This window comes from Notamacropus eugenii, chromosome 2, assembly GCF_028372415.1.
Source record: "Notamacropus eugenii isolate mMacEug1 chromosome 2, mMacEug1.pri_v2, whole genome shotgun sequence".
Taxonomy (NCBI): domain Eukaryota; kingdom Metazoa; phylum Chordata; class Mammalia; order Diprotodontia; family Macropodidae; genus Notamacropus; species Notamacropus eugenii.
The window spans coordinates 400,563,644-400,587,574 of NC_092873.1; the positions used below are offsets into that span (position 1 = coordinate 400,563,644).

At 36.3% G+C, this 23,931-nt stretch overlaps 1 protein-coding gene across 2 annotated transcripts in view; it reads left to right on the plus strand.

The window, feature by feature from the left end:
* Positions 1-23,664, plus strand: part of CHRM3 (cholinergic receptor muscarinic 3) — a 626,574-nt gene extending 602,910 nt beyond the window's left edge. For both annotated transcript variants that reach the window (XM_072647563.1, XM_072647564.1), the window contains one exon: positions 20,116-23,664. In XM_072647563.1, the coding sequence (XP_072503664.1) occupies positions 20,135-21,892 (1,758 nt within the window). In that variant the 5' untranslated portion in view covers positions 20,116-20,134 and the 3' untranslated portion in view covers positions 21,893-23,664. The remainder of the gene's footprint in view (positions 1-20,115) is intronic.
* The last annotated feature ends 267 nt before the right edge of the window (positions 23,665-23,931 follow it).

Below are 23,931 nucleotides of genomic sequence, written 5' to 3' on the forward strand. Positions count from 1 at the left end.
GAAAGTGGTGAGAAAGGAGTGCATTGCAAATGTAGAGAATGGTCTGCACAGAGGTAGAGAGACAGAAGATGGAACAGAATGTCCTAGAAATAACAAGTAGGCAGTTATTGAGTTCACTGAGTTAGGGAAATCACTAAGAAGGATGTAAAAAGAAAAGAAAGGGCTCATGACAGTGGCTTGAGGTCATCCAAACATACAGGATATTAGATATATAGATGGATCCATCAGAAAAGACTGAGAAGGAGCAGACACCTATGAAGAAGAGAAAATAGAATCTCAAAAGCCTGGAGAATAGCAAATTTCTTTAAGGAGGTGGTGGTCAACAGTGCCAGATGTTGTAGACAGGTCAAAAAAATGTGGACTAAGAAGATACCTTGAGATCTGACAATTAAGTGAACAATGGTAACCTTGGAAGGAACAATTTCAGTTGAATGATGACTGAATGCTAAGATGTAGAGAACTGAGAAGAAAAGAACTGGAGACCAGGAGAATTAGATTTTTCTCTGTTTGAAAAGAAAAAGTATAGAATGATATGAGGAGATATCAGAATTGTTTCTTTTTAAATGTGTCCATTTCATTTTATTAGGTTCAGTCCAAAGTTCTAGTCTTTTGAGATCCTTTTGAACTGGCATTCCATCATCTAGTAGGTTTGCTATCCTTCCCAACTTTGTAACACATCCAAATATATTAAGCATGCATTTATCTAAGTCATTATTTAAAAATATCAAATTGTACCAAGCCAAGCACAGACTCCTGGACCACTTCAATAGAGACCTCCTTCCAAGCTGAAATTCAATCATGAATATAATTAATCAGAAGTTGGGATATGTATCTGCTTTCTATGAATAAAATTTGTCAATTTGATGAATGTAATTTACCCAGAGATTGATAAAATTTGGAGGTATTGCTAAAATTAAAGTAAAAAATGTTTCCCACTCATATTATGTAACTTTTACTTTTGTTTCATACTTATATGTTGTGGGAAAAGTGAATGATAAAATTGTATGCATTCATAGTAGGCAGTACCACTAGGGAAAACAATAATGAAAATGTCCATTCATTTATAATCTGAAATCTACAGTGAGTCATCAAAGTGTTTTTCATGATTGCTACTGTAGTGCTAGGTACTCTATTGTCCCTCAATAAACATTAATTAATGACCATAACTTATTGTTCAAATACTCACTTAAAAATCACTTTCAACCCTCCCACTATTGTGAAATTTAAAAAAAATATCATTTATATAAAACAAAGTACCTCACTTACCTCTTCACAACTCATTCAGAATAATACTTACCCTGAAGAGGAAAAGAAACATTTGTCTATAGTTTCTTTTCAATAAGATCTTTTCTGCAGATTAATAGATCATTGGATCTCAATCCAGAAAAAAAATATTCTTATGTCATTTTAAGATTATAGTATCAGGATTTTAAGATTATAGTATCATAGATTTAGACCCCAAAGAGATCTTGTATTGATTTCAGTTTCCTCATTTTTAAATGAGGAACCTGAGACCCCAGGTAACTTGCCGAAGGTTTACACAGATAATAAGTGGAAGGACTGGGATTTGAACCCAGTTCCTCTGAGTACAAATCCATTCTTCATTGGATCATAAATTTAAAGCTAGAAGGAACAACAGAAGTCACCTAGTCCAACCCTATCATTTTACAGTTGAAGAAAATGTGACCCACAGAGGTTATGCCACACAGATATTTATATGTAAGAGATAAAGGTGGGATCATAGACCTAGGGCTTAAAGGGATTCTCAGTGTCTCTTCACTAGATTCTCTCATTTTATAGTTAAGGAAACTAATCTTCAGAGAGGTTAAATGATTTTTCCAGTGCCACCCAGTATACGGTAGAATGCAATTTTTAATCCAAGTTTTCTGAGTCCAGATTCAGTTTTTTTTTCCCTAAAGGCAGCTGCTTAGCAAAGTAGGCAAGAACACAGGCTTTCCAGTCAGGAAGAGCTGAGTTCAAATCCCAACCTAAACATTTGCTATCTATGTGATCCAGGTCAAGTTGCTTAGCTAGCCTCTGTCTACCTCAGTTTCCTCAACCACAAGATGAGAATAATCATAAAAAAACCTACTTTTCAGAATTCTTATGAAAGTCAATGAGATATTTGTGAAGCACTTAGCACATAGCAGTAGGCTTTTAATAGATGCTCGTTTCTCTCCCTTTTCCCTTCCCTCTTTCACCACCAGCCTCTCTTTACTAGAACTGTCTGATGCTTATGTTGCCAGACTTTCTTAATCCCTGACTTAAAGACTATCAGAAATTTTTTAAAAAGACATCACGTAAATCTGTTTTTCTCCTCTCCCTTGGGTTTAACTCATGTGTATCTGTTGTTATTGATAGGGGAAATTAAAGCCAGTCTAGAGAATTTGGCATTTTCCAGGGAATGTGAAGAACAAAGAAAAGAATAAGTCCCTTGCCTATCAGTTTTCTCTATCCAATTAACTATACACTCCTCTTTGTTGTACATTTTTTAGGAAGACTGGAAAGAAATTTTCTCATTTCAAAATAATCCTGATGTACATTTAAGGCTCAGCAAACTTGAAACTAGTAGGAAAAGAATTAAAGAGGGAATATATTAGTGGCCAAAAGTCTCAATCCAATAAACAAATATTCTTATGTTGTAGACTTAATTTCTTGAGCTTCAGTCTCAAAAGGTGACTTAAAAACTCAGCCCGTGTCATGTTATGCTGACGCTTTCAGACTGCACTAACTGCTCCGTCTTCGTGTTATTATTAGAGCTTTCTTCGAGGATTGGTTTTGTTGACCTCTACCTTGCCAATAAAAGATGCTACCTCCTGACGTTAAAGGATAGAAAGAGGACAGAATTCATAAACGTCACCATAACTTGTCCTTTAGTTACTTCTAAATAGATTAATAGTATTAAATCTATGATCTTTATTAATAATTAATATGTTGCTACATTGTTGATGTGTTGTAGCTATATAATTATGTATTTTAATTATATATTTTATATAAATATTATACTTACATGGTAATATTTTAATTTTAAAATTCTGCAGTTATACCTATAAATGTCTTTCTTTGTATATAATGCTCAGAATAAACTTAGCAGTAATTTTTTTAAAAATCTACCATTAGTCAATCAATAAATAGTGTGTTCCTATGAGGAAACTGAGGCACACATATTAAGTGACTTGTCCAGCATCACACAACAGCTACTAAGTGTTTGAGCTCATATTGGAACTCAAGTTTTTCCTAGTCCAGGCTCAGTGCTGTAGCAGTATGTCACCTAACTGCAAGCAAGAAAACCAGTTTGATTGGAATGTGGGATGAGGAAGGAGAGTAATATAGAAATATATATAATTATAAATAACAATGAAGTTAACATAATAAATTATAACAAAAAATTAGAAAAATAGTTAGGTTATGAAGGGCATTAAATGCCAAATGGAGCCATTTGTATTTATGTTAATAGGGAACCACTGTAAAATGCAAAAGATTATAGATACAGTTCAGCTAAAGGTTTTTTTCAAATTTTTTTCTTATTTTTGTTTTCTCAGCTAAATTCTGTTTTCTAACCTTGAGGTGAGTGGACCACAGTTTGACATTTGACTTATATTCACCAAGCTCAATATTCAAAAAATACTAATATGTGTATGTAAAATATATATACACACATATACATATATACATATATATATATTACCATATTGTATTTAATTAGCACAAAGCACTTCCTTCTCCCAGGGAAGTTACAATCTAGCCTGGCATATAGAATCAGCCTGATAAGGATAAGTGGAAATGCTTGCATCCCAAGAAGTTTTGTTTTTGAGATAGAGGAATTTGAGAAAGAGAAGTTATTAGAGAAAAGGGAAAACAGGATCCTAAATGACTAAGATCTTCTAGGACTAGGTGGAGGCAGTAGGTAAGTATTATTTGCTGCTACTGAAAAATCAGGCATCATAGCAAAATCCCTTTAATAAACTGCATTTTAGAAATACCACCTAATTGTCATCCTACCCCCTTCCTGATGAATCTCTGGTAAAATTGGTTGTTTGGTGGTGGTTATTTAGTATCATTGAATGCATCCTGAGAACAAAACCACTCCACAGTTTATGCTAAATTTATGTTAATTTTTAAAACAGCAAGTGTGTTTTTTTTTACTGATAGACTATTTGCAGGGCACAAAGTAATTGTTCCACTCTCTACTATGTCAAGAACATTATTCTCTAATCAAGTAGTGGACACACCTGCTTCTTTGCTTCCTGGACATTCTCTGGCTAACTCATTAATTTTCCACTAATCTTCACGCCTGCAGTGGCTTTCTCTTCAAATGCCTGATATGGCACCTTTAACTCAATATTATGCCCATTTTTATGGAGTGGCATGGTGCTGCCAGGTCAAGCAGCTAGCTAACTAAACCAAAGGAGTGTGTGAACTTTAAATTTTTGTGAGGGTCATAGTTCATCCTTGTGCTGAAGAAAATTAGTTCCTAACAAGATTTTTCTTACAAGGTTATGAGAAATGGTTAATTATAATGGTCCTCTATCCATTTCTAAATGACAAAGTCTGGTCTGAATGCTAAGTAGCTGTATAAATTGTCTAAATTATGTCTCTTAACTTTCTACATGTAGTAATCCACATCTCCCAAATAAGAAAGATGAAGGTAGTGACAACTCATATTTTTATATAACTTTAAGATTTGCAAAGTACATTCTTTACTAGGATTCTGAGGTAGATAATGGGAGCATTATTACTTTCCTGATTTTGTAGTTGAGAAACCTGAGGATCTGAGAGGTTAAGTTACTATGTGGACTGACTTGTAGTCATATAGCTAGCAAGTGCTTAAGGCAGGATTTGAACCCAGGTTTCCTGACTCTAGGAATAGCATTCTTTTCACTCCACCACATTGCCTTAGGGACACATTCATGGTCTCAAAGCTAGAAAGTATTGCATCCTGAATTCAGATCATAGTATTTAAGAGCCAAAAGGAACCTTTGAGAATATCTACCTCAGTACTCTTATTTTCCATAAAAAGGAAACAGAAGCCTAGCAAGGTTTCGTTACTTGTCCCAAACTAGTAGCAAAGGTACTGTTTTAACCCAGATCCTCATAAACTTGCAACCTATGTTGCCTCTCAGAATAGAAGACAAGGGAAAAGTGAGGAGACTCAGGATATGTCTTTACTTATCTGAAGGGCTTCCACAAAGAAGAATCATTAGACTAGTTCTTAGCACCGGTAAATGAACCACTTCAGGTTCCATAAAGATCATTCTAGTAGGTAGAGCAATTAAAAATGGAGTGGATTGCCTCAGAGAATGGGGTATTGCTCATCACTGGAAGTTTGAAAACTGATAATGTTGCAGAGTATATCCGTACTGTAACTGGTATAGATTAGTTGATCTCTGAAATTCCCGCTAATTCCAACATTGTCTCCCTCATAGCTTTTTGCCTGTATTTCTCTCTTATTTTGTATCATAGGGGTGTGTGTGTGTGTGTGTGTGTGTGTGTGTGTGTGTGTGTGTGTGTGTGTGTGCGTGTGTCTCATTTCCCCTTTTGGACTGCTGAATCTTTGAGGGCAAGGACCATATCTTATTTCTCTTTCCATTCCCTTCAGTTCCTACTTTGTTCAGTTCCTATTTCCTATAAGGCCCTGTACATTATAGATACTTTAAACATATGTTGGTATTGAACAACATTCATTTAACACATGGTTCTCATTTGATATTCAAATATCTATCTAGACACAAAATTTCACTGAGGAAGGCAAGTCTATGAATACTCTTGGTGGGTAACTGTTTACAATTCTCAGCCATGCTTTGTCTATATTACTTAACAGTTTTTGGTGGCATGAACCCCTTTGGCAGTCTTCATTATTTCCTATGAATCTTTTATCAAAATAATGTGTTTTAATGTAGAAAATAAAGTACATGAGATTATCAAGAAAACCAGTTATATTGAAATAGTTAACAATTTAAAAAAAGTTTATGGAACCCAAGTTAATAACCCCTGCTCAAGAACACCTAAAATCCTTCCACTTCTAGTTGCCTAATTCTTTGTTTTATTTGTTTTCATTCTGCAGTGGGCTGTAGAGCATCTGTTCAGAGCTTTCCATTTACTAATCATTCGTATGCTTGAAGATAAATCCATCTATTTTCATACCTCTATTTTGACTTGCACTAGCTACAAATTTAATATCACATGCAAAATTTCATTAACATTCACTTAGAGATCTCTAATTAATATTTCAAAGTCTGCTGGACCCAGCATTTCTTCAGGAACCCAGTGGATACCTGTCTGCAACTGGATGTGCTACAATCTGTCATTACCCTTGTTAATTGCATCCCAGCCAGTTTCCAATCAGTTTGGCAGTGCTTCTCTCCAAGTTAAACTGCTCTAATTTTGCAAAAAAAAAATTCCTTCAGACATTGTTAGTATTTTTTTAACCAGAGTCACATCCTCTGTACTACTATGGAAAAAACAAATAAACCTTGGTATGCATGCCTATTCCATTTTGTTCCTTTTAACAAAGGCTGCGTGTGAATCACAGATCCTTGGTGTTTCCTATGTTTATAGATCAATCCCCTTGTTTTGGGCTCAGTATTGAAATCAGACTGCCAGGAATGAAATTTATTCCATCGTTTTCTTGAAAATGAAAAAAAAAAGAGAACTCAGGGGTAATCATTTAAGATTTCACCATTTCACAAAGAATTTTTGAAACTAATTGAGAGTTCAGGAACTTAATTACCCTAGTGCCCTGGTATACTAATCACCTGAATATGCTAAATTATATTCTGCACAGTGTCACAATTTCCAGGCAGCCCCTTAACATGCTTTTATTAAGACATTTTTGAAAATCTCTTCATTATTTCCTATTTTTTAAATTTTTATTATTCTGTGAGAAAAGCTTGACATGTTAAAAAAACATTTAATACTTCAGGCATGTTTTAATTATCATTAATTTATGAAACTTTCTTTTATTGAAGTTTTTTATTAGAATATGCTTTCATCCACCTATATTAAAAATTCTCATATTTGCTTTCCTACTTTATTGTTATAAAAGTCTTTCAGAAGACAAGTTCGCTATGACACCATTTTCTAGATCCCTTGTTGCACATTTAAGCTTGCTTACATAAAATAGACTTAATAAGATTAGAATAATATTGGAGTACAATCTGTTCCGATACAATTTGCTGCACATGTAGTAGTCATGTGGGATCTCAGTGAACTCCACCGAACAACCAAAATTCCTTGATAAACAAAGGCTGCTTATTATTTTAGAAGAGTGGAAAGAAGATTGAATTTGGTGTCCAAAGACCTAGGCTAAACCTCTGTCTCTGATACTGACTACTGGTGTGACTTAGGGCAAATCATTCAGTCACTTTGACATTCATATTTAAAAGAAAGGGTATGGATTAAATGATTTTTAAGCTTCCTTCTAACTCTAAATTCATTTGTTCTATGATTCTTCCATGAGATCAAGGAACGAATTACAAAACTCTTAAAGATTTCCGTATTTTTCCTTCACCATCTCCAATTTCATGGGATCAGAAGCCAGTTGGGCTGAGTGTTCAGTACGGATTGAATCTACCTTCACTACTATCTTGCGAGTAGTAAAGAATGATGAAATGCTTTGGTAATTGTCACAAGGTATATACTTTAAGCTTATTCATTCTCTCTGAGATTTCATCAGTTTCCATGAGGTGTCATTTTCCCACATATTGTTAGCCACACACACACACACACACACACACACACACACACACACACACACACACACACACACACATCCATGGTAGCTTTTCTTTCAGAAGTATTATATTGTAGATATAGATTACCGGCCTTGGAATTTGCACTAAAAAATAAACAATACAGGCCAACAAAGACAATGCCTGGTGAATGGTACAGGCAGTAAGTGCTACCAGAATTCAGATGAGGGAGTGGTTTCTGAAGACTAGTGCAGAAGGAAGAGACTTTGTTGAGTGGGTTACATTAAGATGGGCCTTGAAGGATGGATACTGTCTTTCCATGATGATACTTTGTAATTTCAAGTACTAGACACCAATAGTTTGCCTGTACGTAGTATTTTGCTTCTACTCTGAAACCTTTGTCTCACTAATTTTCTTCCAATCTCCAGAACTTACTTATTTTTGTGCAATTTCTCTTGATGTTATTTATTGTTAAGTCATCGAGTCGCGTCTGACTGTACATGACCCCATGAACTTCTGTTTTCTTGGCAAAAATACTGGAGTGGTTTGCCATCTCCATTTCCTTCTCATTTTCTGTAAGTCACACCAAATGGCAGTCATGAATAGATTGCAATCGGCATTATTGGAAGGAATGTTCCCATCAATGAGATCATAGATTATCCATTTGAGTACTAAGAATATTTACATTCTTACTTTTCATAGGGATGTTCATATTTCTTGCATGATTTTGAGCATGATTTCATTTGCCTCTCTACTGCTTAAACTTTTCACCTTTGTACCTTGTGGGCAGCTAGATGGTACAGTAGAGAGAGCACTAGACTGGAAGCTAGGAAGACTTGAATTTGAAACCTGTCTCAGACACTTACTAGATGTTCTGACCCTGGGAAAGTCACTTAACCTATCTCAGACTTAGTTATCTCATCTGTGAAATGAGATTAATAACAGCACCTACCTCACAGGATTGTTGTTTGGTTCAAATGAGGTAACAGATATATGTAAAGTGCTTTGAAAACCTTAAAGTGCTAGCTATTAAGTGGCAGTTATTATTAATATTATTGCTTATTGATTTCATAGTGTCAAGGATAATACTGATATGTTTTTATTTTCCAGTTCTTTAACTGAATCCAAAATGAGAAGTAATTTTCTAGTGTTTAATTATTTCATTAGGAATCACACACAACATATTTCCATTGTTGCTTTTTTAATTATTCACTTTTTATAAATACTTATTTTTTGGTTTCAGTGATCTCAGAATGATAACTATAATTGATATTTATACCCCAACGTTAAAAATAAGAAAAAAGTTTTGGGTATCTTTTCATTCTAATGTTTTGAAAACATCATCTTTAAGAAATCTTTAAATAGAGTTCCTCCCATTTTACATATTGGGAAACCAAGGTGTCAATTGTTTACATCCCTCATATAACATGTTATTGAGTCAATGGCAAAGATGAAACAAACTTAGAAATGTTTTCTTTAATTTTTTTCTTCACCCCATAGTCTTTCCAATGCAATTGTATTTCTTTGGGCTGGATATTTCATTTTAACCCAGAATTCACAGTATTAACTGTTCGTACCCTTTCTTGATGCATCTGGATTTGATTTTAATGTATTTTCTTAACAGATAGATGTTCTCATAGTGGAGAAGTTGATGAGATCAAAATCCACAGAGCTCTAATGATATCATATTACTCATATTTAGAATAATTTTTAAAGTGCCTCAACAAATATTTCCAGAAATAAAAATAATATGAAACATAACCAATGCCCCACTACCTTAAATATCCATTTAGTTTCCTCCCCTCAATGTTTTTAATCTCATATCTATATCTGTTAACTTTTTTAAAAATATATTTTATTTATTTAGGTAAATATTTCCCAATTACATTTGAAATTTTAATATTAATATTTTGGAATTTTAAGTTCCAAATTTTCTCCCTCATAACCCTCCTCCATCCTTTGAGAAGGCAAGTTATATGATATTGATTATACATGTCAAGTCACGCAAAATATATTTCTGCATTAGTTGTGTTACAAAAGAAAACATACAGTATATGTTTATTTAATATCCCAAGGCCAAATTGCTTCATTTTTCCTTTGTTCTACTGTTTTTTTTTCTCTGCATCTGTTACAGAGAATGATTTTTTTTTTCCTTTTTCTTATGTTGGCTTGTTTTCAGATTTTTTTTGAAAGAAACAGAAGGATTATGTATTTTTTTCCTTCCTGCTTTGAGTGACAATTGGTCCATGTGACATTACATTAATCGAACAAATATTCATTGAGTATGTATAATAAGCAAAATACTTTGATAGTTACTATGGGGTGTATAGGGAATTTTAAAATAGATTCCATGTCCTGTTGGTATTAACAGCCTAGTAATAGGGAGTAAAGGTATAGCACACATGAGAAGTTAACAATACAGGATTATTTGATGCAGATAGGGGCAGCTAGATGGCACAGTGGATAGAACTCTGGACATGAAGTGAGGAAGACTCATCTCCCTAAATTAAAATCTGACCTCAGACACTTACTAGCTGTGTGACCCTGGACAAATTGCTTAACCCTATTTGCCTCAGTTTCTTCATCTGCAAAATGAGCTGGAGAAAGAAATAGCAAACCATTCCAGCATCTCTGCCAAGGAAATGCCAAATAAGGTCACAAAGAGTCAGACACGACTGAAACAACTAAACAATAAAACATGATTTGTTGTATCAAATGAGTCACTTGGATAACGTTAGAAGAAGGCTAGAAAAAAATTTTAAAATCATGTTTGTTTTGATATACATTGCATGTGCCTGTCACTAACTTATTTTAGGTTCACTCGTAGGTGGATTCTTTCTTAAAAGAAAAAAAAAAAAGACCTGTCATTATTCCCCTTTAATTTCTCTAGAATAGTAAAGAATATTTACACTTTCAAATTGGAGAGACTAGATTACAATCTTTATCACTTATAGAAGTATATAGGGTGGAACTAGGGCATTTATGCTCTTTAAAATGAGGCTACCATCAATCTCTTTCCTAGGAGTTCATTAAAAAAATTTCAGTTTTCCCTATTCACAAAAGGGCATTTATCCCCTTCCCCCACATTTGTCTTTCAAGCTTCCAAATCATCACCTTCATTCCATTCATATTTAAAATCATTAAACATACCTCCTTCCATCTCCCTATCTTCCACCCATTTTCCTTGAGTATTTCTGGTGTGACTGTTACCCTTAGCATTCTACCATAACTGCCCATATGCAGCTATAATAATTCAATATCTTCCTCCTCCTTTTCTTATCTTTATCTCTATTCCACCATATTTTCCCCTCAGGATTTGACCTTTCCCCTCACATAACCACAATGACATTGGATTTCTTGGCTTAAGAGTCTTAACTCTTAATTATGATCCAGGTGTGACTGGCATCACTAAGTAGAGGAGAAAAAATTTACTGGTCATCAACCAGGATCTTAAAAAATTAGAGGAAACAGACATTAGAGATCATCTGGTTTAACTCCTTTTAATGAGAAAACAGAGGCCCTGGGCTTGCCCATGGTCACACAGGTTATGAGTGGAAGATCTTAGATTTAGACTTTAATCTCTGCTCTAGTGTCTCAGCTAATACCTTTTAAAACATTGGTCTCCATTGCTTGTTGAGTAGTATGTTTGATAGAATATCATTTTTGGTTTATTTTTATCCATAGCATTTTGTAATGAAATTTAGTGTTGTTTCCTTCATTCTTTCATTTTTTGCTTGATCATTAATTGGGTTGTTAACCTAAGTAGAGCCTCCAATTATTCTCTCTCTACATCTACTTAGTATAATCCATTTCACAGCATCTCTTTGGAGGAGTTTTTTGACTTTAGTCCAACCATATTCCTTTTCAAAAAGAAACATAAGATACTCAAAGTGTACCCAGTTAATTTCAAATAAATTAGATTACCATTTCCAGGTTTTTATTATTAGACCTGAAAGTACAGAGGAGTAGTGAAAATGTTTGTCTTTTTTTACCTGTAAAAAGATCTGGTTTTTATAATAACATAGATTTATTGCAGGATGGGACCTTGAAGAACATCTAGTTCAATTCCTTTAGTTTATAAATCACCAGGAAGATTAAGCACCTTGCCAAAGGCACATAGTGGCAGAAGCAACATAGAATCCAGGTCTCCTGACTCCTTCCTGTATATCATGAGGCATAGAAGCAGCTATGTGACTCAGTGGATTTGGAGTCAGGAAGTCAAGTCATTGAACTTGGAATCAGGAAGACCTGAGTTCAAATCCAGTCTCAGACACTCGCTATGTGATCCTGGGCAAGTTGTTTAATCTCTGCCTGCTTCAGTTTCCTCAACTGTAAAATAGGGGTTAATAACAGCACCTCCCGAGAATGTTGTGAGGACCAAATGAGATAATTATATAAAGCAATAACCCAGTGCCTTGCAAGCACACAGTAAGTACTTAATAAATATTTATTCCTTTCTCCCCTTCCCCTAAATGACAGGGATTTTAGTCAACAACCATTTGTTATTGTTCAGTCATCTCAGTCCTGTCCCACTCTTCATGATAGCATTTGGGGTTTTCTTGACAAAGATACTGGAGTGGTTTGTCATTTCCTTCTTCAGCTCATTTTACAGATGATGAGCCAAGCCAAACAGTTAAGTTAAAATTAAATGACTTGACCAGGGTCACACAGTTAGTGGACATGGTATGAGGCCAGATCTAAACCCAGAAAGGTGAGTCTTTCTGACCACTCCATTCACTGCACCAGTTAGCTACCACTTAGAATTAATGAAGTGCCTACTATTTGCCAGGCACTGTGCTAAGTGCCAGGTATACAAAGAAAGACAAAAGACAGTTCCAAAATCAGGAGCTCACAGTCTAATGGGAAAGATAAAATGAAACAACCATGTACAAACAAGATGTACAGAGGTTTTATTGTTGGTATTCAATAGACAGAAGGAACTAACATTAAGGGTTTGGGAAAGGCTCTTTATATGAACTGAAATGTTTATTGGAAATGGAAGGAAGTCATAAGATGGAGATGAAGAAGGAAACAACTTGAGGCACTGGAGACATCCATTGCTCTCCTTTCTATTCTCTTCCCATCCTGCCTACTCCTACCATGTCATCATGATTTTATTTTCCTCTTAATAATAAGCATTCATACCTTCATATATATAATTAGCTAGTTTAGATTTAAGTAAACATAGAGAAGTTCTGATACATATGAGTTGAGGTTCAGAAGTTCAGAAAAGGATTAGGTATGTGCAAGGCAGTCCTGGTGCCACATATATACCATCAATTCGATCATTACTGGTCCATTTCATAGCAGTTTTAAAGAATCACCCCCTCCCACTGTCTCCTGCCTCTCACCAGAAATTTCTGGAAAAAAAAAATTGGCACTTTGGAAATATTTTGCTCAGTGCTTCCTTTTCCCCCTGGATGTGTATCAGATGAAATCATTTTTGCACCTATGTAACCAGCTTTCCCTGTGTTTAATAACTTAAGGATTGAAATCTTTAGAGAAAATAGCATGGAATTGAACTCTTTCAAAGGTTTGCACTTAAGAAATCCAGGTTATCCTTTCCTATTCATCATCAATTCCAGCTCCCAAATGTAGCACCTCCTGAATCCTTTGGGGCCTGTGATCACTGAAAGAATCCATAAATACCAGCTTGGATCCTTGGCTGCACTGACTGCCCTCAGGGGGACATGGTGAGGTAGCGAGCCCTACCTTTGGGGTTTTGTTGTCATTGTTTGTTTGTTTGGGTTGTGGTAGCTTTCTTGAATGAATAATTTCACAGTTATTCTATGGATCAGGAAAAAAAAAGGTTTTCAGGCTTGAGAGATCTAATGCAGATCATCATTAGTCCAATTTAGTTCCTTGTTTTAAAGGCAAAATTGTGCTATTTGGATGGTAACAGCTATGCATAATCAATCCTGATGCAATTACGTTTCCAAGCATCCTTCATTTTTGTTGTCAGATTCAATCAAATTTATAAAAGGAAGCAACGGAGACAGTGTAATGCATCTCTTTTTTTGACAAATAAACATTTTTTTTCTTTTTGAAAAAGGGATTTTATTTCAGTTTGGGTGTTCTTGGGGGGGGCGGGTGAATGTTCTATTCAGAGTATGAACAATCCTGCCAAATCAGGACACATTTCCTCTCTTACATCCCACAATGAATAATACTAGCAGAGCTTTTGGTATTTGTTCCTGACTATTCAAACCACTAAGAAGTTTGAATCCCTTTAAAGATGTTTTTGATCGGGATAGGCTTTGTTGATTCTATATGATATTTAAGAATTGCATATGACAAGTTTAAACTCCCTGCTACTCCAAGAAGACCTAGCTCTCCACAACTATTCATGAGCCATGGTGCAACAGTAAGATTCTTTTTTGAGTTGGCTTCGCCATCTAGTGGGCAAATTCTTCTATTTCCTTTCATCTGATCACCAAATTCTCTTGCTTCTCTTGTAGAAAAGTCTTTCTAACTCTCCCCTCCAGTTATGAATGCTCTCAACAAAATGGACACTTGAAAAGAAACCTAGACAGCGGGGCAAGCTAGATATCAGAGGAGGGAGGGGAAAAATGAGCACCATATGAGGATATTTCTGTTTAGGCCAAATTGTTTTCCAGTTCTCATGATAAAAACAGAGGCACAGTTAAATTCAGGCTTTTAGCATACAGTTTTTGAAGCTGTTTTCCCAGTGCATTCATGCATGACTTAATTCTGTGTGAGAATTAATAATTTCTGAGCCTGGATCACTCTGTGCCTGATATATTAGAGTTACTAACATAATATACTTGTCCTTTGTTGAATGTGGAGGTCTGGTGGGATTTGAGGACTCTGGGAAAAGAGAATTGAAATGCATGTAAAAGAAACTCAGTTTTGATTTGTGAAGGAGGAGACTAAGTTCCAGATACCAGAAGAAATGGGTCTACCCTATTTCCCAAGTACCTTTTGCAAGGCCTTCAAGCCCACAAAAAGAAAAGAGCATCAACTCCTTCTGTCCTCAATTCTCCCACATACATGTACCATGCATGATAGTTCCACCTGGCATCTCCACAGCACTATGTACTTTTCTCATTGGTTTCACATTCATCAGCTCATTTGATCTTTATAGATTTTTGGTAATGATTTTTAATAGAGATCTATCTATGGAGTACAAATATTTTCAACTCTTTAACCATCAAGAAAAAAACTCATGATTTCCACAAACACTACATTCAGATTTCTCAACATTTATCAGTACTCTCAAATTTAATTTGAGTGTAATTTCTTATTGACTGATTTGCCCTTCTCTTTAACAAATTTCATTGTTCTGGTCCTTCTTCTCCAAACTGGCACTATTTTTTAAAAAATGTGATCCATAGTTTCATTCCCGTACAGAGCTCCAGGTGAAGAACTTTCTCTACGAATACACACCAATCCAGCTCTGCAGCTATTGTCCTAAAGTTGCTTGGGGCAGTGAGAGGTAAAGTAACTTAGCCAAGGTCACATGGTCTGTTTGAGTGTGAGGTAAGATTTGAAATCTTCCTGAATCCCAGGCCAACCCCCTGTCCCCTATGCTATGCTGAATTCCTTTAATTTCCCCATTTATCATATTTTCTATTTTTATTCTGAACTTTAGAAAAAAAACAAGCATTTCTATAACATATAGAATAGAAAAAAAGATAATTGTACATGAAACTGCAAATCAATGTACACCTTGCTGTTCTTTTAAATATATAACAAAATTATCATGTAACTTTTTTCCCTTTTTTCTTCCCTCCCCCTTCCACCCTAGAAATGTCTACCATTAGACACAAATATGTATGTGTGTATAGAAATATATACATATTTATATATATGCATATATATATATGTATAACCATTCTAGACATTCTTCTGTTTCCCAGTTCTTTCTCTAGAAGTGATATCTTCCTTCTTATGTCCTTTGAAGTTAATTTGGATATTTATAATAATCAAAATGACTTAGTCACTCAAAGTTGTTCTTAAAACAGTATTGTTGTTACTGTATATAAACAAATCCTTCTGCTACCCTGGAGAGCCCTAGAATCTTGGATTTGAGGTGGGAGGAAACCTTAGAGGTCATGAATCTGAACTCCCAATGCCTCTTTTCAGCAATCCTGACATCTAGTTGCCAGAACCAATCACCTAACCTCTTTGAGCCTCAGTTCCCTAAAACATAACACAGAGAAAATAATAGCACTTAACTAATAGGATTGTTGTAAGCGGTGTGTGTGTGTGTGTGTGTGTGTGTGTGTGTGTGTGTGTGTGTGTGTGTGTGTGTGTGTGTGTGTGTGTCACTTTATAACCTTTAAAAGGCTATATAAATTAGTAATTGTTCTATATTTCAGACTGATTCTAAATATTTTTTATTTCCTAGAGTATTTTAGTTAGTTTCTAGCCCTTTCATCTGTCTCTAAAGAGGAAGTTGAAATTACTTCCCATTACCCTTCTGGTTGTATATAGAAAAAGCAAATAGCCTTCAAGAATTTTCCGCTTTCACATGGCTTTTGTAGGGCTTAAACATTTGTGGATATGATTTTTTCTCTCTTCAGTACACACATATTATCCATAGTTTGTGCTAAATAAAAATCTTTTGATTCTCTTTATCCACTGAAAAGTACAAAGGGCCCCAAACCCAGTCCCTTTGTTCTTGATATTTCATTTCTTTAATAATCTCTCTTATTTTTTGTCCTGAAAGTACATCACTTCCGTCCTTTCTCAACCCCACAGAATGCTTTCTAGCTTTCTACATTCTTTTACTATTTGTATTACAAGTTCATACAATAACTTGTGCTTCTCCTGACTTTAAGGATATTCTTGAGTCCTTATGGACTCTCTCTCTCTCTCTGTTTCTCTCTCTCTCTTTCTCCCTCCTTCCCTCCCTTCCTTCCTTCTTTAACTTTGAATATTCACATTCCATGAATTTCGCTTACCTCAATCTCAGTGGACTTTACTTGCTCTTTCCTGTGTTCTTCCTTCTTTTGAGACTTGGGTTTCATCTATAGAAGTCTATCAGTCTCATTTTCTTTGTATTTTGCCTAAAATAATTAACCGGACCCTGCTAAGTAGAATTATTATCAAGTTATAGCAGCACTGTCTCTTGATAGATTTGACCCTAAAACAAGTCAACAAGTATTTATTAAGTACCTTCTATGTATTAGACACTGTATTAAGCACTGAAAACATAAATGAAGTTAAAAATAGTTCTTACTCTCTAGCAGTTCAAAATCTAATGAGGGAAACAATTTGCAAAACAATGATATACAAAAGAAAGCTGATAATTTCCTAGGGAAGGCAGGTAAGATCCAGGAAAGGCTTCTTGCAGAAAAGATTTTAGCTATAGGGATGAGGAGGGAGAGCATTCCAGCCATGGAGGACAGCCAGAGCAGAGAGATGGAGCACCTTATGCAAGGAGTGTTAAGGATTCCAATGTCAGTAGATAGTAGAGTTCTTGGAAGAAGTAAATATAAGAAGATGAAAAAGGTAGGAAGGGACAAAGACCAATTTATAAAGGATTTTTAAAACTAAACAGTGGCTTTTAAATTTAATTCTGGAGTGATCCACTGGAGTTTATTGAATGGGAGTGGTAGTATCCATGACATGGTCAGACCTTCACTGTAATGACTTTGATAGCTGAGTAGAAGACGAACTGGAGTACAGAGAGACATGAATCAGGAAGGCCAAATAATAGGCTATTGAAATAATCTAGGCATGAGGTAATGAATGCTCCATACCCCCCCCAGACACTCCCACTCCAGTTCCCCCACCCCAGCTACAGGGGCGGTGTCAATGTTGGAGCAAAGAAGTGCACAAATGGAAAAAAAAAATTGCCTTTTGTCTATTCTTGGATAAATTTTCAGTTCAGTTTCATTGAGAATACAAGGAGAATTTCATCTACTGGCAGATCCATATGGCCAGAGAGCAAATAAAGTAAGTAGTCATATTGAAAAGGAATTTATTTGCATGCTAAAGAAAACTAGGTTGGTTGCAGCTTCAACCTGCTACGGTTCAGATTTGGCTTATATAGCTTTTTCAAGCCTCCATAACAATATGCATCACTTGAATGAATCAATGGAATACATTTTGCCTCTATAGGAAAGCATATCTGGAAAGTCCCCAGTTGTGTGTTAGGTGCACCATTTGTGGGTTTATGTACAGCTAAAGAATGCTATGTACAGCAAGGTTTTATATTTTCAGCCTAAAGAAGATGAAGGTAGTTGAGTGAGGTTTTATTTTTCAGTTTACAGCAGAAAAGGAGACAATTCAGTAAGGTTGTGTTTTGAGTGTGCAGCAGAATGAGGTATGATTAAAATAGCACATTGGGAAAACAAGGTAATTTTTTTTTTCTTCCACACCAATAGAAACCTAAAGAGGGCTTTCTCCGTCATTTAATGGAAGGCTAGTTATCTAAACCTCACACTGAAGATTTACATATTGAAAGAAGAAAGTAAAAATAAAATATCTTATTTCATTTAATTTATCAGCAAGAAAACAACCATTTTATAAATATAATTCATTTTCATTTTGTTAGGCTCCTATAAAATGTATTTTTTCTTGGTCTAAAGAATTCCCAATGAGAAAATTAATTTAAATTGATACCTGTTCTTCACTACAGAGAGCTGTCTGAGTCTTTGAGAGGTTAAAATAATTAATTGCTAGGTATTATCCAGTCAACAGATTTCAAAGACCAGATTTGAACCTAGGTATTATTTGTGATTACAAAGTTAGACCAGCTTAATATCCACCGTCATCCATTGTTGTTGTCCAGTCATTTTCAGTTGTGTTTGACTCTTTGTGACCGCATTTGGAGTTTTCTTGGCAAAGATACTAGAATGGTTTTGCCATTTCCTCCTCCAGCTCATTTTACAGATGAGGAGCCAAGGTAAACAGGGGTAAGTAATTTGTTGAGGGTTATGCAGCTAATAAGTCTGAGGTTGCATTTGAACTCAGGTCTTCCTGACTCCAGGCCTGGTGCTCTGTACCCTGCACCACCTAACTATACTATGCCACTCACAGTGCCCCTTACTTTTCTTATTCCCTCCTAATGCTAAAATATTTTATGTTACCACAAATTACTTTAAAAAACATTTCTAAAGCATATAGACAGTGGTAACATCTTAGGTCTTAAGTACTCTCAATTAACTAGCACATCTTTGTGAACTTCATTAAAAATTAATTTTGGAAAAATATCCCCAGGAGATTAAAAAGATACGTATTTATGAAGTACCCACTTGACTATGCATATGGTTTTTAACACCTAGGAATTCACTGAATAAGCTATTGTAGTAGTCACATACATGCATGCATGCATACAAAGATAATATACTTTGTATAGCAGGAGTTCTTAACCATCTTTCTATCATGAACTACTTTAGCAATTTGGCAAAATCTGTGAATCCTGTCTGATTCTTTTGTGAAAGAAAAGTAGGCCATCTTTTACCTCAATTTTTACCTAGCTTTTTACTACTGAATAGGTGTTACCTCTGATAAACTGAGACCTGGGAAAGACCTTAGCTTAAAAAATCCAGGGCCATCTCCAGCCTGGACCATTGCCAGTCATCCCGACCTTTGTTGTGCCATTGGATTCCAGTGACTCTGAAGGAGAGAGGAAGGCTGATGACTTTGCACAACCCAGCTTCACTTAAAATACACTTCACTTGCAAGTCAAGACCTTCTCTTCCTGATATCATTGGTGGTCTTCCAGAACAAAGAATGAACATAAATCCCTTCTTAAAATAATGTCTTTAAATGAATAAGATAATATTCATGGGGTTATGAAGGAAAACAGTATATTGAAGTGCAGTTTTCAGAAAATTTGTTTTAAAAAGTTCATAGATTCCAGGTTAAGAATCTCTGCTCTATCATATTTTGATTAACTTGCTTTGTCTCTATTTTTGCCCCTGCTATGGATTGTAGAGGTGTTTATTCTTATCCCAAAGAAGTTCATCTGGCAGATAACTTGTAAAACTTGTCTTTATCTCAAGTTTTGTAAATTTTATTTGAAATGTTATTTTTAGGAAATGAATATATCAAGGACAGTGGTGATGAAAAATATACTGGATAAATACTATGTAACTTGGAATCACTCTACATTTTAAAAAATAATACAAAAGAAGAAAGATGAAATATTATGAGCTTGTTATGGTATATCATGAAAAAGTATATCCAGAGCTAGGAGTTGGTAATCTGGAGTTCTAGACTTAAACAGATAGCCAACAAGCTACTTGACCTTGGACAACTTATTCAGTTTCATCTGCAAAAGGGGAAGGTGGAGCTAAATGGTTTCACAGGTCCCTGCCAGTGGTAACAGTCTATGATTCTATGATGGCCTTTTAATTGCTTTTAAAATGTCCAATGCTGAGAACATGCCAAAATAAAGCAGCATTCTCCCTGATTTCTTTTCCTCTCTCTTTTTCTCTCTTTTCTCTAGACTATGCCAGAAAGCCACGATGACCCTGCACAGTAACAATATAACCTCTTCCTCATTTGTTAATATCAGCACTTCCTGGAATCAAGGCACCTCAGGCCCAGGTCTTCCCCCTCACTATGGCAGCTACAATGTCTCTCAAGCCTCTGAGACTTTTTCCAACAATGCTACAAACGATGACCCTCTTGGTGGTCACACCATCTGGCAAGTGGTCTTCATTGCTTTGTTAACTGGCATTCTAGCTCTGGTGACCATCATTGGTAACATCTTGGTGATCGTGGCTTTTAAAGTTAACAAACAGCTAAAGACAGTCAACAACTACTTCCTCTTGAGCCTGGCTTGTGCTGATCTGATCATTGGTGTTATTTCAATGAACCTTTTTACCACATACATCATCATGAACCGATGGGCTTTGGGGAACTTAGCTTGTGACCTCTGGCTCGCTATTGATTATGTGGCCAGCAATGCTTCAGTCATGAACCTTCTAGTCATCAGCTTTGATCGGTACTTTTCCATCACCAGGCCACTCACCTACCGAGCTAAACGAACAACGAAAAGGGCTGGTATGATGATTGGGCTTGCTTGGATCATCTCCTTTGTCCTTTGGGCTCCTGCCATATTGTTCTGGCAGTACTTTGTTGGGGAAAGAACTGTTCCCCCAGGGGAGTGTTTCATCCAGTTCCTCACTGAACCTACCATTACCTTTGGCACTGCCATAGCTGCCTTTTATATGCCTGTGACTATTATGACTATTTTATACTGGAGGATCTACAAGGAGACTGAGAAACGTACCAAAGAGCTTGCAGGACTGCAGGCCTCAGGGAGCGATGCAGAGGCTGCCCACTTTGTTAATCCAACGGGCAGCTCCAGGAGCTGCAGTAGCTATGAGCTACAACAGGAAACCCTAAAACGCTCAACCAGGAGAAAGTATGGCCGCTGTCATTTCTGGTTCACCACAAAGAGCTGGAAACCCAGTGCTGAACAGATAGATCAAGAGCATAGTAGCAGTGACAGCTGGAACAACAATGATGCTGCTGCCTCTCTTGAAAACTCTGCCTCATCTGATGAGGAAGACATTGGCTCAGAGACAAGAGCCATTTATTCCATTGTGCTGAAGCTCCCAGGTCACAGCACGATCCTGAACTCCACTAAATTACCCTCATCAGAGGACCTGCAAGGATCAGAGGAAGACCTGCGAAAAGCCGACTTGGAGAAGAAAAGCAACAAGCTACAAGCCCAGAAGAGCATGGAGGATGGAGGCAGCTTCAAGAAGGGCTTTGCCAAGCTTCCCATTCAATTGGAGTCAGCTGTGGAGACTACTAAGACACCCGAGGCCATTTCTTCTGTGGAGAAGACAGCAGCAGCTCTGCCTCTTTCCTTTAAGGAGGCCACCCTGGCCAAAAGGTTTGCCCTGAAAACCAGAAGTCAGATCACTAAACGGAAGAGGATGTCCCTCATCAAAGAGAAGAAAGCAGCACAGACCCTCAGTGCAATTTTACTTGCCTTTATCATCACCTGGACTCCATATAATATCATGGTTCTGGTGAATACCTTTTGTAAGAGCTGCATCCCTAAAACCTATTGGAACCTGGGGTACTGGCTTTGTTATATCAACAGCACCGTGAACCCCATGTGCTATGCACTGTGTAACAAAACATTCAGAACCACATTCAAGATGTTGCTGCTGTGCCAGTGTGATAAAGGGAAGAGACGTAAACAGCAGTATCAGCAAAGGCAGTCAGTTATTTTTCACAAGAGGGTACCACAGGAGGCTTCATAAAATGAAAATTTTTTTAAACAACAGCAGCGACCAAACACCCATGCACTTCGACTCCATAGACCTTGAGAAAGGGAGAGGGGAAAGATTGATATTAGACATTTCAGTGTCCAGATGTGAAAGCTGCTGCCTGGCTGATGTATCCTTTTAATAAACCTGTTTTAATATAAAAAGTCAAATGCACATTAAGCAAAAGAAAAAAATATATACTACTGAATGGTAAGACATTAACTCCAAAGTTGTTACTTTACCACTTTAAAAGGTTTTCCTAAAAAGGGAGGAAAACAAAGCTGTACAGTAATTATAAACCCATTATTGACCTACCCAGGTCCATTGACTCATATCAGCTCTGGGATCTCAGGTAAGCACATCTAGCTGGCCTAGTTTTCAGCTTCTTTCCAAGGATCCTGCAAGCATTGATCCAGGCTCTTGGACAGAGGAGGCCAGCAAGAAGATGGTTGCAAAAAGTTTTAATATGTTACAAGGTGGCATCTTGTTGTCCCAAAAGAGCTTCCTGTCTTCTCTTTGGTGTATCCTTGTTAAACCCTACCTACCTGTGGACTTAATCCTCCATCCTTACAGAGTACTGTTTTGTGCAGCTAAAGTTTTATGTATATGAAAAGAAATACATATATATGTGTGGGTATAGAGTGCACACACACATGTATATAATATACTGGGAAACAACAAAACTGGCAAATTATTTCTGCAATACATGATTTCAGTATTTTGGCAACTAAAGTTCTCTGGAAACCTAACACAACACAAATGTACAACATGATCCAGATGAAACAGGCCTCATTTAATGCTTTGAAATCAAGGTTGTTTTTAGGGGCCACTCAGACAACAGCAGAATCCTATCCAAAGTACGCCCAGATGAGGCCAGCACTCTCAAGCTGTGCCTGTTAGATGCCCTCATGTTCAGTCTGAGCAGCTAAGCATCATCGGCAGATCTGTGGAGATTAGTGGTCTCAAGACCATCTGAGTCCAGATCAGCCAGGAAAATCAACCTCTTCTGGGCTCTAGCACCCCACACTGAGGACTGGGTAGCCAGCTGCATTGGTTTAAAGCTTTCTGTACCTGTGCTAAGGCCCAGGCCCCTGGGATCTCAAAGAATGAATTGCAACACAATGTTTTTGAATTCTCCACAGTTTCAGTTCTGAGCTTGCGGCTAAACAAAATTTCTGTGATATGCTTGAAACTCGACATTAGTGACATGGCTATCTGGGTCTCATCAATTGCAATATATATGGAAATAAAAAAAGGAAAAATTTTTTAAAAAAAGAAGAGGAAAAAGAATGAAAAAATGAAATTGTTTTGGTTTTGTTACCTGACATTTTCTGATGAAAATTTATTAAATAAATTAAAGGGCTTAAATCTATCACTTAGACATTGCCAGTGTTTCCTGGGTTTGAGCATGTGATCAGCACCCAAGTAGTGGGTGAGCTCTATAAAAGTTAAGTGTCCTCTGAGGAAAGGACTATATTTTGAAAAGTATTGCTTCTAATCTGATTTATTTACATTTTGAGAAATAATTTTGTATTTTCCTTTGACCAAAATTATGTAAGTTTTGTTTTAGGGTGGTTTTTTTGTTTGTTTGTTAGTTGTTGTTGTTTAGGTTTTTTTCCTTTTTCTTTCTTTTGTTTTCTCTTTCTTGCCTCTCTCTCTCTCTCTCTCTCTCTCTCTCTCTCTCTCTCTCTCTCTCTCTCTCTCTCTCTCTCTCTCTCTCTCTCTCTCCATCTACCTATCTCTCTCTCTCTCTCTCTATTTTTGACTAAGGGTGGGGGAGGGTATTATGGGTGGGGGGAGTGGGGAGGAAAACTTACCTTTGTTTGGGGCATCAGTGTTGTGAACACAGAGCTGGTGTAAAAGCTGCTTTTGTATTCAGTGTGAGATGGTGTTTACAGATGATTTTGACCACAGTGGAAGTATATTAAATGGTGTCTGTGTATTTGAGCTATTTAATTTGTGTTATGTTTATATGAAGAAATATTTATACATGCTTCACCAAATGTTTATTTAATGTTGATAAATATTACTCT